Source organism: Cavia porcellus, unplaced genomic scaffold (genome assembly GCF_034190915.1).
Source record: "Cavia porcellus strain 051 isolate PalLab524CR breed Dunkin Hartley unplaced genomic scaffold, mCavPor4.1 scaffold_15, whole genome shotgun sequence".
NCBI lineage: Eukaryota > Metazoa > Chordata > Mammalia > Rodentia > Caviidae > Cavia > Cavia porcellus.
This window is the reverse complement of record NW_026947498.1, coordinates 46,823,662-46,843,886: the sequence shown is the minus strand read 5'-3', so window position 1 is coordinate 46,843,886 and position 20,225 is coordinate 46,823,662. Positions and strand designations below refer to the sequence as shown.

The 20,225-nt window shown below is 37.9% G+C and overlaps 1 protein-coding gene across 2 annotated transcripts in view; it reads right to left on the bottom strand.

Annotated features, from left to right (window-relative positions):
• Lnp1 (leukemia NUP98 fusion partner 1) overlaps positions 1-20,225 on the bottom strand; it is a 58,715-nt gene that overhangs the window by 24,227 nt on the left and 14,263 nt on the right. The window contains exon 1 of one of the 2 annotated variants that reach the window (XM_005003418.4): positions 14,233-15,264. The exons of the other annotated variant lie outside the window; for it this stretch is intronic. Within the exon in view, the coding sequence (XP_005003475.2) occupies positions 14,233-14,388 (156 nt within the window). The 5' untranslated portion in view covers positions 14,389-15,264. Of the gene's footprint in view, positions 1-14,232; positions 15,265-20,225 lie in introns of those variants that run through there. 2 annotated transcript variants of the gene reach the window in all.

Sequence of the window (20,225 nt, the reverse complement as noted above, 5' to 3'; positions counted from 1 at the left end):
CTTTTCATGTTTTCAATAGAGATAAAACTCAAAAGAAAAAAAATAAAAATCTGATCATTTAGCAGTGGCACATGGAACTCCTAAGACAGGTAAACAAAAACAAGGTGGAGCTGCCCAAGCCCCTCCTGGATCATGAGTCAAGTGCAACAAGAAAGGACACTGAGCAAGAGAATGCCCCTGTCTATAAGTTCCTTTGGGACCCTGTCCCCTCTATAATCTCAAGGCCCATAGGAAGAGTGACTATCCTAGCCACCAGAGAAGGGATAAAGCATCTTCACAGATCTCATCACCACTGGATTTGTAACTAGCTGATCTACTTGGACATGCTGCTGACAATTTATGGGGTTTGGGGCCCACAGCCCCCATTAAAGTATCCATCTCAAAGCCTCAATTCTTTTTTTTTTTTTTTTTTTTTTTTTTTGTACCAGGGATTGAACTCATGACTTTGTACTTACCAGGCAAGCACTTACACTACTGAGCTACATTTCTGCTGAGCCCCTAAGACTTACTAGAGGTCTCAGGTAAGACACTCTCTGCACTTGTAGACACAGAGGCCACATATAGTGTTCTTCCTGAGTTTCCAGGCCTTTATACTAAATCTTCAGTCTCTGTAGTAGATGCTGATGGCAAGCCAACACAGCCTTTTCAAACAGGGCCCATTCTATGCAGATTCAAAATCTCTTCTTCACCCATAGCTTTCTGGTAATACCAACATCTCCCACATCACTTTTAGGTAAAAATCCCCTCCAAAAGTTTACTTCATAGACCAGGTTACACATAAAACACTCAGGGATATATTTTCCAGTGATCAAAACTTGTTCCCTCAGATTAGCAGGCCTTAGACATCATCACTGACTTACACAATTGTTTCCATGTGGGATAACAGGCCCTATACAGACTCTTAGCCCTAATAGTTACACATCCTTCTCTGAAGGCTCTCATCCTTCAGGTTCCTCAGGTTACTACCCACCTATCATCTCTGTGTTAAAAATCTCTCCTTAAGGACACATTCCACCCTTTCCTTTTCTACTCATCAATTTCATGAACATACCTCTAGTCAGGACTGACAGGTGAAATTTACACACATGCCCTACCACAAAACACTTCTTAGTTTTATCTGTAATTTTTCAGGATAGATAAAAGCCTTTCCCACAATCAGGGAAACTATTGGCATAGTTACTAAATTCCTGTCACAAGGTTTGGCCTACCTCAGAGTATTCAGTTAGATAATGGGCCAGCCTTTATTTCTCAACTCATTCAACAGGACTGCAACCAATGCGGAGTGGCCCCTACCTGGTCTTTCTTGCAACTCCAATGGCAGTCAAGGTCACTACACTGCCATCCTGGTTTCATGTCACTCAAACTAAGTGATTCCCTCCTACCCCTAACTGTCCTCACTCTAAACACCCTGAATGGTCATCACACCACCCATTTCCCATTCATCTCCATCTCACCAAGGGCCCACAGCCACAACTTTCAGATTAAGTCATATTTCATTATCCTATTTAGTTCCTGATCCCTTGCATTCTATTAGGTTTTTTTTTTTTTCACTATAGGATTCTGGTCAGTCTTTTCTAAAGACTCCCACATTATATATAAGATCGTTGTCACACTGTTCTACCTAACAACAATCTTAGTTCTCTCCACCTTCAGCTGTCTAGTTAAACATGAGATGCCTGTGGGTCTGAGTTCTTATCTCACTTATAATAACACAGCCACAGCCCTCCCCACCCCTATCCTATAATTTCCCAAACATGATTCAGCTGTCAGGCCTTACATTTCTCTTGTTTCCCATTCTCTCCAGCTCCAGCCCTGTACCAAGGACAAGTGCTACCTACACTTTTTACTTTTACTCTTTCACAGGGGGGGCATACTGCCTCCTGTAACTTCCCACTTCCCAATGCCATGCTTATTTTTCAGATTCTTCCTCATCATGGCCTTAGTGAAATATCACACTTGGATCTAGGGCACCTTTCCTTCTACCTCTCCTGGGTCCTTTAATTATGATAGTGACCTGCCTCATCATAGCATCTTGTCTTTTTATTTCTCCAATCTAGGATGTAAAGTTCACCAATGATACACCCCTTGTCCTGGCTGAAATACCTGGTAGCCACTTCTACATGGGCATCCACTGTCATCCTGTCAACTCTCCTATACCCCAACACAATGCCCCCATCCAGCAGGAGGTAGTAAAAAAGAGTCTTCACCCTTCTCCAAACAATAGAAAGATGGGAATGAAAGAGTTTTGCCCTAGAATAAATTACAGGACATTGTGGCAGTGGTCTAACATGGTGGAAGGCCAAATCAGAAATGCCTACCCTGATGGCCACTTCCTCCTTCTTCCCTGATTACAACTTCCTCCTTCTTTTCCCCATATGTGCAAATAAAATTCCAATAAGCTCCTCACACATCTTCAGTGACTGCTCCATGCACCACTTCTGATCAAAGGTCATATAACCCTCTGCCTCTCTATCTCTGGTCAAAGGTAATAGCCAAGCCACCATGGGTTGGGCTCCTTTCCACCTATTCTTTTCTTTTTTTACTTTTTGCTTCTCTATTGCACCAGAAAACTCTAACATATTCCCACCTCATACCCATCTGCCTTGCAAATTCCCATTTTTTCCCAACTTAGAACCACCTCACCCCATGGTTTTACTCTATAAAAATCCCTAGAAAAGACAGAATCTTTGGCAACACGCTTGAGACCCTTTTTTCTCTCTCTCTCTCTCTCTCTCTCAAGTAGAAGCTTTTTTCTCTCAATAAATATTTCTGCTCTTAACCTTTGTGGTTCCTAAAATTCATTCACAGATTTTAGAGAATAACAATTCATACCAGACATAGTAAGTCAGGAATTTCATTCCCCTATATCAAAGGAAGCTGTTGGAATCTGGAGATACGTGATCACAGTGGCAATGGTGGCTAGCATTCCTGGAGACTCCGTGGAAAGACTCAGTGTTGAGGAGTGGAGCAGCAGACATGGAACACTGTGCTGGGTGATGATGAGTGCAAGACTCGATCTTCCCGCAAGAGGGAGCACTTGGCCAGCAGCCATTTTGGAGTCTGGACAGATAAGCCTGGAAGCATAAGCCTGAAGTATGTTGCCAGTTTCCTCCAGCAGATCCTAGCTGGGCTTAGAACTATGGAAATTGCTTGGACTGCGGTGAGCCCAATGAATCTGGTCTCAGGGCAGGCATGCTAAGGTTGTCCAGTACTCCATCATAAAGAAACTCCTGGCTTGCAGAGGGTTACAGTGGCATGATTGGGGACACTGTCTCCACAGGCTGTCTACTAGTGAACCAAAAGAGAATCCTGGAAGTGGACTGTTTTGTTTTGTTATTGTTTTTCTTTTCTTCATTTCTTCTTTGTTTGTTTTATTTAGTTTTTATCTCTCTTTCTCTTTTTTGTTTTGGTTTTTTGTTTGTTTGTTTTTTCTAGTGTGAGAAAGATTCCTAACCTCCTTGTGGGTGTGGTTTTGCACTGTTCTGTATCACTTCCAGCACTCTCTCTTCAGTCTTCTCATCAGTTTTCCCAAGTTGGATCCATCTTTGGCCTCCAACCTACTTGTAATCTCTTTCTTTTCCCACTTTTCTGTTTCCTCTTTAATCTACTTTGACTCTTAACCCTTGGGGACACAACTGATACATTATAGACTTATATATTGTATATAGTTGTTTGGCATTCTGTTGAAAGTATATGAGAAGACACTTAAACAAAACACACCCTCAGACTTCCAGGGCACCAAAGGCAAAGCTACAGGGCAATGAGGCTGAAAACTTTTCTTGTAGAGAAAAAGAATTGCATATACAAATAAGTGAGGCATACAGAACTCCAATTAGCAATGATCAAAAAATAGCTACATCCCAGGCATATCATAGTCAAGATTCCCGAAATTCAACACAAGAATAAAATCTTAAAAGCTGTTAAGGAAAAGAAACAAATCATTTATAAAGGGAAGCCCATCAGAATTACAGCTGACTTCTCAGCACAAACTCTCAAATCATGGAGAGCTTGGAAAAACAACTTTCAACCAAAATTGAAGTATCCTGCAAAACTATTTTTCAAAATTGATGGGTAAATAAGACACTTCCATGGTAAAGAATATCTGGGGAAATTTATGACCACCAAACCAGCACTCCAAAATGTTCTGAAGGATACTCTAGAAAAAGATAATAATAACTGCAATTCCATGGATTCCAACATAAGGGATCTACCAGGAGAGGCAAATAATTAGAAGGAAGGGGGGAAAAAAAGGAGGAGCCAGCATTATATGACAAGATAAGTCAATACATATCAGTTTTAATCATTAATGTTAATGGTCTCATTTCGCCAGTCAAAAGACACAGACTGGCACAACATATCAAGAAGCAAGATCCAATAATATGCTGTATGCAAGAAACCCATTTAATTCAAAAAGAAATTCATAGACTGAAAGTCTAAGGATGAAAAACAATATTCCATGCAATAGGAATTCAGAAAAAAGGAGGGGTTGTTTTTCTATTTGCAGATAAAGTGAATTTCAAGCCAAGACTGATTTAGAGAGATAAAGAAGGTCACAAATCCCAGGAAAGGTAACAATACAAGAGGAATGACTAACAATCATAAATATACATTAGGGCACCCAGTTATATAAAAAAATTATTAATTGGCATGAAAAAATCAAATAAGCCTTAACACAATTGTATTGGAAGATCTTAATACCCTACTGTCACAAAAAGACAGATAACTTAGACAAAAAAATCAATAATGAAATATTGGAACTAAATCAAACTTTTGATCAAATGGACTTAGTAGATGTCTATATAATGTTCCACCCCACAACATCAGAATACACATTCTTCTCAGCTGCACATGGAACATTCTCTAAAATAGACCATGTACTGGCTCATAGAGCGTGCTTAAGTAAATGTAAAGGGATTGAAATTATCCCACAGATATTATCGGACCACAATGCAATGAAATTGGAAATACTGCCACAGGAAACCAAAGAACTCCATCAATACACGGAACCCTACTAAAGAATCAGTGAGTGACAGATAAAGTTAAAGAAAAAATTAGACAGTTTTTACAGTTGAATGACAATGACAATACAACATACAGGAACTTGTGGGATGGAATGAAAGCAGTCATAGAGGGAAAGTAAATAGTAAATAACCCACATCAGGAAAACAAAGCAAGCATATATAAACAACTTAACGCTGAATCTCAAACTTCTAGAAAAAGAAGAGTAGGTTAAACCAAAAGCTGTACAAGGAAAGAAATTATAAGGATCAAAGCAGAAACTAACACACTGAAGACCACAAAAAATCAATGAATTGAAGAGTTGGTTCTTTGAAAGATTAAATAAGATTGACAAATCCTTGGCCAACATTTTCCAAAAAAAAGGAAAGAAAAGACTCAAATCCATGCAATTAGGAATGAAAAAGGTGAAATCACAACAGACCCTGTAAAAATTCAGAAAATCATCTATACCTACTTTAAAAACATGTATTCTAATAAGATAGAAAATACAGAAGAAATGGACAGATTCCTAGATACATGTGAATTACCAAAGCCGATCAAGAAGATATATATCCAAGTACTATATATATCTTCTTGATCGGCTTTGGTAATTCATATATACCAAATGGTAAATCCTAAATAACCCAATATCAATAAATGAAATTAAAGATGTAATTAAAAACATATCAACAAAGAAAGGCCCAGGTCCTGATGGATTCACTGCTGAATTCTACAAGAAATTTAGTGGAGATCTAACACCACTACTTCTCAAACTCTTTAATGAAATTCAAAGGGAAGCAATACCCCCAAATTCGTTCCAGGAAGCAAGCATTACTCTGATTCCAAAGCCAAAGAAGGACCCAACTAGGAAAGAGAATTACAGACCAATCTACCTAATGAACATTGATGCAAAATTCCTCAATAAGATACTGACAAACAGAATGTAGCAAATCATCAAGAAGATTATACACCATGACCAGATTGTATTGATCCCATAGATGAAGGGATGGTTCACTATATGTCACTATATGTTACTTTTTACTTGTTGCTGAGACAAAACATCTGATGCCCAAAGTGGGAAAGGAAAGTTTTGTTTCTTACAGCTTTTGGAGGTTTCATTCCATACTCAGTTGGTTCCAAGGCAGGGTAGCACGGTGGGGCCGCAGTTTATTGTGGCTGAAAACAGCAAAGCAGAAACCAGCAAGACAGCAAGACACACCTTCTTCCTGCCATTACATCACATCCTGGCTCCACCCCTATGTGAGTGTAGCACTGACACTATCAATCTAAGTACTATAAAACCAATCACAGATGCATAATGTAAATGCATGAGGCCTGGGGACCATCGACATAAACCATGACTCTATACATAAATCCATAAATATAATATACCATATTAACAGAGCCAAGAACAAAAATCACATGATCATCTCAACAGATGCAGAAAAAGCTTTTGACAAAGTGCAGGATCCACTCATGATAAAAAAAATGATATAGAAAATTGGTCTTTATCTCAATCTGATAAAAAACATCTATACTAATTAATAGCCAACATCACATTAAATGGACAAAAACTGAAAGCTTTCACTCTAAAATCAGGAACAAGACAGGGACATCCATTGTGTCCACACTTATTCAACATAGTCTTGGAAACTTTAGCCAGAGCAATTAGACAAGAGAAAGAAATAAAAGTAATAAAGGTAGAGAAGGAAGAAGTTAAGCTATCATTATCTGCAGATGACATGATACTGTACTTAGAAGACCTCAAAAACTCCACCAAAATCTTCTAGACTTAATAAGCAAATTCAGTAATGTAGCTGGTTACAAAGTCAACACTCAATAGCCTTCTGGTACACTCGTAACAAATTCACTGAGAGAGAAATCATGGAAACAATACCCTTTATGATAGCATCCAAAAAAATGAAATACCTAGGAATCAATCTAATGGAAAGCATAAAAGACTTCTACATTAAAAACTATAGTACTCTAATGAAGGAGATTCAAGAGGATATTTTAAAATGCAGAGTTATCCCGTGCTCTGGGGTAGAAAGAATAAATACAGTGAAAATGGCCATACTTTCAAAACTGTCATACAGATTCAATGCAATCCCAATCAAAATTCCAAGAGCATATCTTATAGAATTAGAGAAAACAATCCTAAAATTCATCTGCAATCAGAAGAGATCTAGAATAGCAAAGGTGATACTGAGCAACAAAGTAAGCAGAGAGCATCACAATCCCTGACTTGAAATAATACTATAAAGCTACTTTTATTTAAAAAAAAATAGTATGTTACTGACAAAAAAAACAGACCAGAAGATCAATGGAATACATTAGAAGATGTAGAAATAACTGCAGACATACTAAGCTACATTATCTTTGACATAGGTGCCAAACACATTCACTGGAAGAAAGATAGCCTCCTCTATAAATGGCATTGCAACAACTAGCTTTCCATATGCCAAAAATTAAAACTGGACCTATGTCTTTACCATGTACTAAGCTAAAATCAAAATGGATTAAAGATCTTAATATTAAAACAGAAACATTAAAGCTTCTGAAAAATAGAGTAGGTAAAACTCTTGAAGACATTGGTGTAGGCAAAGACTTTATAAATAAAACCCAAATTGAATAGAACTTATTGCAAAGAATCAACAAAGTGGATCTCATCCTACTGAAAAGCTTTTGCATAGCAAGTGAAACCCCCAACAGAGTGAAGAGACAACCCACAATGTGAGAGCCAATGTTTGCCAGCTGATCCTCAGATAAAGGTTTACTATGGAGAACATAAAAAGAACTAAAAAACAAAATCAGTCACCCTAGATTTAAAGACTCAATCCAAAAATTGGCAGCTGAGATGAACACACACTTCTCAGATGACGAGGTACAAACAGCAAATACATGAAAAAATATCCAACAGCATTCATCATTTGAGCAATGCAAATTAAAACAACACTGAGATTCCACCTCACTCCAGAAAGAATGATTAGTATTAAGAAATCAACCAATAACAAATGCTGGAGGGCCTGTGGAGGAAAAGGAACCCTTCTCCACTGTTGGTGGGAATGCAGACTGGTGCAACCACCATAGAAATCAATGTGGAGACTCCTCAAAAAAACAGGATTGGAGATCCATTCGACCCAGCTATTCCCCTTCTGGGTATCTTCCCAAAACAATTCAAAACAGCATGCCATAACAATATATGTGCACCTGTGTTTATAGAAGCACAGTTTATAGTATCTGTATCATGGAAACAACCTAAATGCCCATTGACTGAGGAATGAATAAAAAAGATGTGATGTTTCTGTACAGTGGAATACTACCAGCCATTAAGAATGATAAACTGGACACTTTAATAGGTAAATGGATGCACCTTCAGAATACACTTATTAGTGAAATAAATAAGACATGCATGTTTAAACACTGTATGCTTTCATTAGTGTGACAAGATGAAAGAAAAAACATGTATATGTGTATGGATATATATGTATATCTTAAAAGTTAAGATAGTTTTGAAAAAAAGAAGCAGTGACCTCTTTTGTCATCAATATGGCCTGTTCAGAAGCAAATTCAATGCCTCCCTTCACTGAACACCTCTGTAGGTTCTGCCTTCCCTTCTGTACCTTGTCCCAGTCTTTTCATACCTAAGGGAATGACCTCAGCCAAAGCAACAACTCAGGTCATACCTCCCTCTACTTGAGGTAACCCACTGTGAACCATTTTGAGTTGACTTTTTGATGTCTTAAGAAATTTTTGATGTGCTATAAGGTTTGAGTTTTTTGCATGTGGATATGCAGTTGTTCCAGTATATTTATTGAAGGTCCAATCCTTTTTCCATGCAATTGCTTTTGCATCTTTGCCAGAAATTAATCATAATTAATCAGTATGTAGGTATCTATTTTGGGACTTCATATTGGTACCTTGGTGGTTTGTGTATCTTGATATCAATGCCATTTTGTCATGATCAATGTAACTTTGTGATAAGTCATGGGACTGGGGGAGGTTTGAGCTCTAATTTTGTTCCTTTATCAACATTGTTTAGAGTTAAAAAAATAATAAATTAATGCTATCAATGCAAAGTTCAAGATGTAAGATGAGAGTACAAATGCATTGGGAAAGTGTTGGGGATTGGGAGACAAGGAAGATTTCTGTGAATGTGTGATGACTGATTATAGTCTGAAGGACAATGGAGGACTGCTTTTCTACCTGAAGGTGAGTACCATGTGGGCACAGGCACTGTTGCAAAAGGAGCTTGCTGGTATGGAGAAAGCCCTGATGAAGCCACGGAGGGCAGAGCATCACGAGGCAGAGACAGGGCTGTAATGGGGAGACATTGAGTGATTTCAAGTGGGCAATAACACAATATTGGAAACATTAAAGGAGACCAAACCATTTGTGATCTCCTCTGTGATATGAGTAGCTTTCTTCTTTCTCCGTATTAATATTTTCCTAGTTTTCTACATTGGTCTCCCATTTGGTTATCAGAAAAAATAATAAAACCTCAATTCTTTAAGACTGGGCATGAAAACCATTAAGGAGCCTCCAAAATATGGAGTTTTGATTATAGTATCAAGCATACATTTAATATATTCTTACAGAAGAAAGACTCTTCAATCTGTCTCCTAGCTTTGATGTGTGACTTTATGAGAAAAGTGAGCTTCAAAGAGAACTCTAGGTGACAGGGAAAAGCTTTCCCTTAAAAATATGTTTACTTCTATGCAACCAATATCTTCAGAACTTTTTATGTCTTTCAAACATAATTTCCCTCAAAAAGACATGAACAGTATCCTAAATAGTTTCAAATAGGTTTATCTGGGTCTGTATATTTATAATTCAAGTGGTAGAATGCTTAATTAGCATGCACCAGGCCCTGGGTTCAATCTCCAGTAACACACACACACACACACACACACATACATGTTACCCATCTTTCTTGGATCAAGACATTGCCACACTCTGAGCTTGCCCTGATCTCCCAGGCTGTGGTAATGCCTGTAGGTACTCTGAATAGCAGCCTGCTATTCTCACCTGGCTCGCAGAACAATGGTCTCTTGTCAAAAAAGGAAAAAAAAACAAACCACCCTATAGCCTCTCTCACTCTGGGTCACTGGTTCTCATTTAAACAGAAATTGGTTTTAATTGCAAAGAAACTGTTCTGTATCCTACTATAAGGTTGGATATATGTCACTATTTGTCCAAGCCCATAAACCATAAACGCAACAATGAAGCCTAATGTAAAATATCAATTCTGAGTGCTAATGACATTTAGATATCAGTTCATCAGTGGTAACACATTGTTCCCCTCTGATAGGCACTGTCAATAATGGGGAATGCTTGTAGGGGTGGTGAGTAAAATGGGAAGTTTCTGTATTGCCTGCTCAGTATTTTGATGAAACTAAAACTGCTTTTTAAAAGTCATTTTTAAAAGGCTAGAGGGAAGTTTGGTTATATAATATCTTTAGCTCAAGAATCTAATTTCATGATGCACTTTATTTTAGCTTTAATTGCAGTCGTCCTTCAGTTGCATCCCTCCTGACCTAGATGGAACACTTAACAGCAGCATGAGACACAATGAAGGAAAGAGCCAATGCTGAGATCCTGAACAATAAGAGCTCGGCTGAGTCTGGGTGTACAGTGCATACAGACATTCTGGGGATAATGTCCTTGACCTCTACCCTCAGAACAAATTCTACAAGGGAGTCATTCTTCCCATTTAAAGATGAAAAAAATGAGTCTTAGGGAGGCTGAGGAACTTACGTGACTAATGACTTTATCAAAGAGATAAAGTGACAGGCCTAAGCATTTTCCTAGATTAGCAATTCTAAATCTTTTATCTTCCAACAGAAGCAACAATTTTGTTCTATATTTAGGTAGAACTGCCTTGAATGTGGTTTAACAAGGTGCTAATTTTACCAGAATCTTATTATGAAAGTAAAATAATTTTAGATGTTTAGGAATTAGTCTAAACTTATATGAGAAATATTTTATAAAATAATTTAATGCTACTGTCAGAGGCAGGAATATAAATGAGTTAACTAGCTATATTTAGAAACATCAAGAAAAATACATTTAGTGTTCAAATAATGAATTGATAATTACACATTTTATACATGTATTAAAATGTCATGCTGCACTCCATAAATATATATATTTTTTTGCATGTCTGTGGTGCTAATGATTGAACCCAGGACCTCATAGAGCAAAGCTTTTTCACTAACACTGAGCTACCCTCCCAATCTGTACAATTGTTATATCAAATAAAAACAATAGCTAGATCGTAGAAGTAGCCTATATGTCCATCAACAGATGAACAGACAAAGGAAGTGTGGTACTTATATACAATACAGTACTACTTTGCCAAAATGAAAGATAAATTTGAATCATTTGTAGGAAAATGAATGCACATTGCAACTATATTAATAAAATATACCAGAAACACAGACTTAAATATTGTCTGGTTTCTCTTATAAGAGAAACCCAAAATATAAACAAATTAAAAAAGGAGATATAAGACATGTAACAGGAAAGAGAGAGAGAAAGAGAGATGATTTGCAAAAGAAAAGGGGACCAAGAGTTAGTGGAGAGAGGAAGACAAGGACAACAAAACAATTAAGTGATGTTGTGTACACATACCAACTCTTCACAAAGAATGTGATCATCATGTACTGCAAACATGTACTATATTAATAAAAAGGTGGGGGTTTTAACTAAAAATATGCTTCCCAATCAGCAAAACAAACCACATGGAAACTTATTTACTTCAGGTTTATAGTCATGTGATGATGGAGAGGGAAAGCAGACATATTCAATAACAAGAAAGACAACATATGACTTCACTTTTTTCACTAAGGTCAACACAACAATAAAATTAGAATTTTTTATTCAGTTTAAACAGAAATTTTGGTTAAACTGAGCCATGTCAAAAAGCAGTGCTTAACAAGAAAGATTAAGCTTTACCCTTGTCACACCCCATTCTTTCTGTCAATTTGTGTTTGCCACTTGACTCCACTCGGGGATCCTGTATGTCTCTTGTAACTCCACTGTGTGCTGCATAAGGTCTGGCATGTAGTAGGGGTCCATCACTTTAGTTTTTTACGAATCATGAGATTGATAAAGCCATACTAGAAAGCACATTCAAAATGGGAAAAGGGGAAGCTCTTGTCTTCTTAGGCATGTAATATTAAGGGTGTGCATTATTAGTAAGTTGAGAGAAGGAAACATTGAAGCAGTTGAGAAAGAAAAATGACAAAAGGAATTTCCTTTTATTTTGGTTAAGTCCTAAGCAAAACACAGAAAATGTAAACCAAATTGTCCCCAGATCTCTAAAGTCAGAAAAATTTGAGCTCATGTCAGAGATAGAAGTGTCCAAATACAGATTCACTATATAAATATATAGCATCATGTAAAAAGACAGGGAATAAGGGTCCCTGTTTTCCAAGACTGCCCATATTGCCTCTGAGTCCTCTGATTTGTACGCTATGCTTCTACTTGCTCTTCTCTATTCAGTCAGATTGCAATTTTTATTCCATATTTTGCTTTCCTAAATAAGCATATACATATCAGTCTGATCAAATTCAATATTGATTCAGTGAATCTAAACAGGTTAACTCAAGCAAATGCCCAAAGAAAGTATAAGCAGAAAAAGATGTTATATTGAAACATCTAAACACATTATAAAGTCTGCTGTTCCCCAAGAGCACACGGAAAACTATAGTGCAAGCTGAAAAAGAATTTCTAATAGGGAATATCATCTGAGTTTTAAAAGTCTGATAGAACCTAAACTTCATTCCAGAAGTTATAGTTTGCAAATTATGTTTCTTCATTTTCATATGCCCTGTGGCTCCAAAGGCTTATTTCGATTAACAATAAAACACAGATTTTTCCTTTTGCTTCTAATTGGTTCTCACATCTAGAATCTGGAAAGTGATCACTGTTCTGGTTTGTACATGATGGATACTGTACTAGGAGTGAAACATTTAATTATATGGAGCTTGAACAGGAATGCCATACGCAACAGAATCATGGAAAGTTAGAGCCAGAAAGTGTTTCAGAGATCATCCAGTCTGACCTTCCTTTTTTCATTTATGGAAATAGAAGAAGTGTTGACACTTGCTGCTTGTCCTAGAGTGTGCATTTTATAAAAGGCCTATGTTTCAGAGACATCTCATTACTCAAGCTTGCTGACTGGTTCTAGTAAGAGGTTTCTTTGCATACTTTACCTCACAGGCATTTCCATTCCTTTGGAAACTCTGGAGCTAAAAGTCAGATCAATTTATCCCTAGAGTTAGTTGGCTCTGGAAATGGCAGAAACAAGGATTGGGGAAGCAGTCTCTAAATATGAAGTAACTTGTGAAAACCAAAGTCACATCACTGCCACATAACTGTGAAGCAGAGGACATAGATGTCTACAGTGAGGCTTTCCAGCACCTCAGTTAAGCACCATGATCTGGCCCCTGCTTTTGGTGCTGACTCCACACCTGGTCAGATAACCTATTACCCTCTCAAGAATTGTCCTGTCAAAATCTTATTCTCCACCTGGTGCTCAGCCTGGTCATGGGCAAATGGTGCTGAAAACAGAATTTTGGCTCCTTTTCTCCTCAGAAAACCATATTAGAAAAAAAAGAAAAAGCATATCAGTTTATCAAAGGGTGTAATTTGCTTTGCAGAATCCCTAATTTCTTAGCAGTCCACCAACCAATAGAGCTATTTTTTGTATTTCAAAAAGACAGGGGAGCCAGCATGGTGGCTTACACCTGCAATCCCAGCACTCAGGAGGCTGAGGAAGGAGAATCTTTACAAGTTTGAGACCAGCCTAGGCTACAAAGTATGCTCAAGGCCAGCCTGAACTGCATAGTGAGACTCTGTCTCAAAAAGACAAAACAAACACAGAAAAAAGACAAGAGAAATGATATATTGATCTACTGGGTCACATGGACTATAACACCAATTCTCTTTCCTTTAATTTAAATTCTGTCATTCAGTAGGATTATTCCAGGCTTATCAAAAAAAACCCTAAATAGTAAAAATATCTGATTACTAAAAATGAAGAAATTGTTATCTAACAGATTAAAAATCAGACCCCTTAAAGCACGAGATATAAAGATAAAATGAGTTATTGTGGGTATGAAAAGAGGTTTAGAAGTACTATTTTCAAACCAAAAGACTTCAAAAACATTCTAAGAGAAACCCCCTCCCTTAGTCTAGCTCTCTCATAGTTCTCTGATAATGACTCACTGAGCAGGGCAGAGAGGTTTTCCTGTAATTGGCATCTTGTGGTCGGTGTCGTCCCCGAAGTCCTCTCTCATCCTCCTCTCGCCAGCTGTGGCCCCAGAAGCTGCTCATCCATTTGGCAAAAGATACATCATCATCATCATCATCTTTGTGCTCCATGTAAAGGTAATTCAAAATACTGACAGCCTGTCCCTAAACCTGACAGAAATATCAACCAACAAGCCTGATTTGATTAAGCCCAGAATGCTCCCAAAAGACAAAATGAAACTGACACTTTTAAATAGTCTCTGTCAATGGCATCCTTGGAGAAGGATTTACTAAACAACAGCTTCATCATTAGGCAGCCTTGGGCACTGTCTATTTATAAACTGTGCAGCCCACACTCCCCTCCCCCTTGTCTTTTTAAATCAAGAGGCTTTTTAATCTTCCCATTGCTAGGGCTTATGCCTCACAGACCAAACACAGGAAGCACAGTCCATTGCCTGCATTTTCCTGAGCTGTGCTGCCAGTGGCATGTGATGGCATCTCCAGCTGTCAACCATGATGGAGCATGACCCTCATAAATATGCCTGTCAGCTAGCTCCAGGCTGGCAGTAAGATGGAAGCCACCTACAAAGGAAAGACTGCAACTTTCAAGGTGCCAGCAGTTGAAATGTCATATTAAACACTTTCCTAAAAAATAAAATTGATATTGACAGAAAACCCAGCTCTAGGTCAAAGTGAATAGTTTTTATCAAAGTATTACTTATACACATACAAATACAAATTATACACTTGTAAATGTAGAATGCACAAAACTTAAGAAACAGCTTGATGAATTTGTACATACGTGTACTCCTCTATCACCCTCCACTGTGTAGATGAAGACATAGGACACTTCCAGCATGCCAACAAGTTCATTCTATCCCCCTTTCAATCTGTACTCCCTTCAAAAGACGACTGTTTCTTACCTGTCCCATTAGATCGATTTTACTTTACTTGAATTATCTTTCAATATACCTATAGTCTTGTTTGTATAGCACCAATCTCATTGTATCTATGAGATTTATGCAGATTTATGTACTAATACTAGTTCATTTATATATATATATATATATATATATATATATATGCACACAGAGAGAGAATCCATCCTAATATACATATATAACTTTTAAAATCCTGTACATGGTCATATTGGGATATTATTTGGGGTTGTTTGCAGTTGGAGCTATTATTATTATTTGAGGGGGTGGTACTGGGGATTGAACTCACGACCTTATACTTACCAGGCAAGTGCTTAAGCCACTGAACTAAATCCCCAGCCTGGGGCTATTATTTTTTTAAAATCCTCTGTGAATTTACAGTCCCTATCTTTTTTCATTGTTTTCAAAGTAAAGAACATATAACTTTTGTAAAGCTTGTACTTTGTATCAACTAGGGAAGCAAGTATTTTATGCTATTTTTATTATAACAGCCCTGTGATTAGGAGATTTGTATAACATTTTATGGATGAGGAAATTGAGATTTGAACACATCATCACTTGCCCAAAATGAAATTACTGAGTATCACAGACAGTTTTGAAGCAAAACTCTTTAAACCTTTCTGCCAATATTCTGAAACACTTTTGGTACATCTTGTGTTTTCAAACAGGAAGATTTTTCATTATTTGAATATGAAAACCCTTCCTTAAAGATAAAAACAATGATAGACCTGATGGCCATGCTAATATTCCTACAGCATGAGTAACATCCATTTGTCAAATCTGTTTAGGTCTCAATTCTCAGTGATTAGCCCCCTCTGGAGGGCCAGTGCCCCCTCCACTCCTCCATCTGGAATAAGGAACTCTTTTTTAACATTTTGGTGCAAAAGTTCATGAGAGAGACAAAGCTTCATCAAAAGCAGAAAATATAACCAACACATCAGCTGCTTCATACCCTTTAGAAATGGGTCCAGGGAGTCCAGAATAAGAATGGAGATGGGCTTCCGGGAGAACATGGCGGACAGATAACAGCAACTACCAGAGGCTCTCTGAAAAACTAGGCTCAGAAGCCAGGTATGGTGCGGACTAAAGAGACATAAGCAGGTGGAGTTATGCTCTGCTGACTCAGGAACGAACTCGGCTGAGAAAAACCAACTTGAATGCAGTCCTGGTGCTAAAGCAGGAACAGAAAAGTCTCGCTGCTGAGGCTGGACCCTGCGCCATTGGAAGCCGCGATTTGGGTTTCCCGCCGCGCGGTGGCTGGCTGCCTCTACATCGGCTCGGCAAGGAGAGAGACGCGTGGAAACTCTGAGAACGGGAGTCTGCGAACGGAGTCAAAAACAGGACGGGCAGGGAGGCATGTTCTGACTTGTGGCGAGGTGAGTGAGAGAAACTGACACTCCACCACAGTTTGACTCCAGCGGACTTTCTGGGCCCGAGCAGTCCTGCAGGAGCAGGGCGCGGTGGCGACTCCAGCGACACATTCCCCTCTCGGGTGGGATTGGTGAAAAGTGCCTGGCCTGCGTGACGCTGCCGGCGGACCCTGTAGGCTGGCCCAACCCAGATCCCAGAGCCTGACGGAGACCGGGAGGGGCGGGCCCCCGCATAGGCTGCCTGGTGCGCAGCGGTGAGTGGGAACACCTAACCGGCGCAATTCGATCAGGCTGTGGCTGACAGGGAGAGAAGCTGGGCCTCTCATATAAGCTTGCATATATAAGGAACAGAGAATATGGGAAGAGGCAGCAACAAGAAAGGCTCCTCGGCCCCCAATTCTGAGAAACAGGCAATAGCGGACACCGCACCAATACACATAAAGCACCATATAGAGAGCCTCATAGACCAATTCAGGAATGAAGTTATCAACGACCTGAAGCTAGAAGTATGCAAAATAGTTAGAGAAATGCTAAGCCCCACCCAAGAAAAAACAGATGGTGGAATGGAAGAACAGAAAAAGAGGGGAGAATTGTTTGATGGAGAAAACAGGGAAAGCATAGAATACGTGAAGCAGGTTCAAAGAGACTACCAGGAAACTAAGAAGTCTATCGAAGACTGGCATAACAGCTTGAAAGAAACTAAGGACAGACTATCTGAACTGGAGGGCAGAATTGTAATATGGGAGAATGAAATGAAAAACTTCTTAAAAATAACAAAGAAACAAACAGCAATAATACAAAGACAAGAAGATGATAAGAGGATCCATAACTTAAGGATTAAGAACATAAAAGAAGAAGTAGGGACACAAACAAATGAACTACAAAAGCTACTCACAGAAATAATCCAGGAGAATTTTCCTAATTTAGCAAAAGGTAAAGATACTCAGATGTATGAGGCATACAGGACCCCAGCTACCTACAACCCAAACAGAGCAACACCCAGGCATATAATAATAAAAATTCCAGAAATTCAATACAAGAACAGAATATTAAAAGCTGTCAGAGACAAGAAACAGACCACTTACAAGGGAGCACCCATCAGAATTACAGCAGATTTCTCTGCACAAACCATCAAATCACGAAGAGCGTGGGGGGAAATAATTCAAGCTTTGAAAGATAATAATCTCCAGCCAAGATTGAGATATCCTGCACAACTGTCCCTGGAAATTGATGGAAAAACAAGATGCTTCCAGGATAAAGAGGAACTGGGGGAATTTGCAACCACCAATTCAACTCTACAGAGAGTATTGCAGGATATTCTAAAAAAAGAAAAATACAAAGAATCCAGAAATAGTGGAGGCCACAACTAATGGAGCAGAGAACAAAGTGAAGAAGACAAACTGACAGCTACTGACAGAATAAGAGCTCAACAGAAATGAGACAGAGAAGATTGGATGATAGGAAAAGCTATTTTGGAGAAAATGACATCTTAATAGGTAATACTGATTTAGTATCATCTTGTTGTGAAGTCTCATCTAGCTTTTGTCCTTCTGTCTCCAATGGTCTAAATAGGTGGTATCTTACTGGATTTTATTATGTACGATAGTATAAGCAAAAACCTTTTAAAGATAAGGAGATTATACAGAAACCATTATTCATTTTCTGTTAGTCGATTCTAAATACTCTGTAATGCTGTCATTCTCTTAAATGGTTTTACATTGTTTTGATATACTTAATGCTACAGTATACGAAGTTGTACTCAAGGATTTCAAGGAAAGAGACAATATGGCAACTACTTTTAGGTCAGGATTATCTGGTGGTGAAACACTATTCTGCTTAAATGGTTATGTTTTGATCTGTGCTGTTTCGTTGTTATGCCCTCTTTTATCTCAATCTCCACTCCATTATTTACTTTTTTAATACTTTTTAAAAAATTTTTATCCTTTTAATTAAAGGAAAAAAATAGCAGGATATATTATAGTAACCCACTTTGACTTTCTATTACCTCAATTTAAAGCCCTGTATTACTCTCACCATCTGGTTTTTAACTGATGTTCCCCTATTCTGTTTTGCTGGATAGTATCAGGTTTGAAAATTTAGGCATCAGCTTAGAAGATAATGAGATTCATTATAACGCCCATTCTCGTTGACTTTTATCTACTTTTGAAGACCTACAATGTCTCCAATGGTTTGGTTTTGTCGGTTTTGTTCTTTACAGTTTTGTTCAATTGTATTATAACTAAGGATATAGGCAATTCTATTAGAGATAGCAGGAGGCATTATGGTAACCATTGTTGATCACCTTGTATTATGTTTTTACATTATCTATTATGTCCACCCTTTTGACTTGACCGATTCTGTTCTGTTATGTCTCATTTGGTTTTACTCTCTTCCAAAAAAGCAATAAGAACCGTGGGAGCAATGAAACCCAAAATGTATAATAGTCATTGTACAAAAGAGAGGAAAAGAAAGTGCTCTAAACTATATAACTGCATGTATATTTAAGTGTATAAGATAGAATATCATATCACAGAGTTTTATTGGATCATTGAACAGAACTGTTTGCAGTATCATTGATAGAATGTCCACTTTACAAGCTTTAATTTTGTGACTTGAACAATTATTTCTAAGATGACAATATGTAATCCATTAACTAGTGATTTCCTACTGTTCATTTTTTTTCTGCAAATCTGTATAACTTGTACCCTTTCTCTGCTTTTTTTTCTTTTCTCCTTAAATAAAATTTAAAAAAAAAAAAAAAAAAAGAATGGAGATGGGTAATTCAATAAGGATGAAAGTATGTCTGTACTAACTTCTGTAACTGTATAAAAAGAACTGACACAATAGAGGTTTAGACCTGGGCAGGCTCAACATTTTGTACATAATACACAGCATACTGAGAATCAGAGACTAGATTTAAAGGTTCCTGAGGGAAAGCTTGTAAAGCAAGTATGATAGCACCTAATTTTCTCTCCTGGATGAAATTTGCCCCTAGTTAATTTTAGAGAACCAGATACTATACATGCCTTCTTAGTGTGACTGAAACCATTGGTGAATACAGCGCATGCCTATGGAATGGGTTCAAAATGGACAACCTTAGAAAGGATGAAAGGAGTAGCACTTAAAAAGTGTAAGAGCTTATCAGCAGGTCAGGATCCAAGGATTTCACCTGCAAAATCAGTGCTGCACACTGTAGCAACAGATTGTTGAAGTAAGTTTCAAATTCCCCATGAGGAATGGGAGCCTGAATAACCTGAGGATCATAGCCAGATAATTAACCCTTTCTGCCCATGACAATGAGAAGCTATAAGATTGCATGAGTTTATGATCTTCATGACTCAAAAGGAATCATTCTAAACTTTTAAATATGGGGATCTATTGTCTAGTAAATCTAGTAGGTAAATAGGGAGTGGGGAAAATAGTTGAATAGGAAATTGTGGATCTATTCAATCCAGTTGACACTATTGAATAGCTTGTTCCACTAGCTATAACTCCATTTCGGTTTCTGGGGTTACAAGGGAAGGAAAGATCAGGATCACCATGAAGAATATTAAAAAGATGTGACAATCAATGAATTCCCAAACTGAGACAGAGCCAATTAGTATCACCTAGCATTTTGAAAATTATTTAAAGTAGTTAATTGATTCTTCTTAATAGAGGG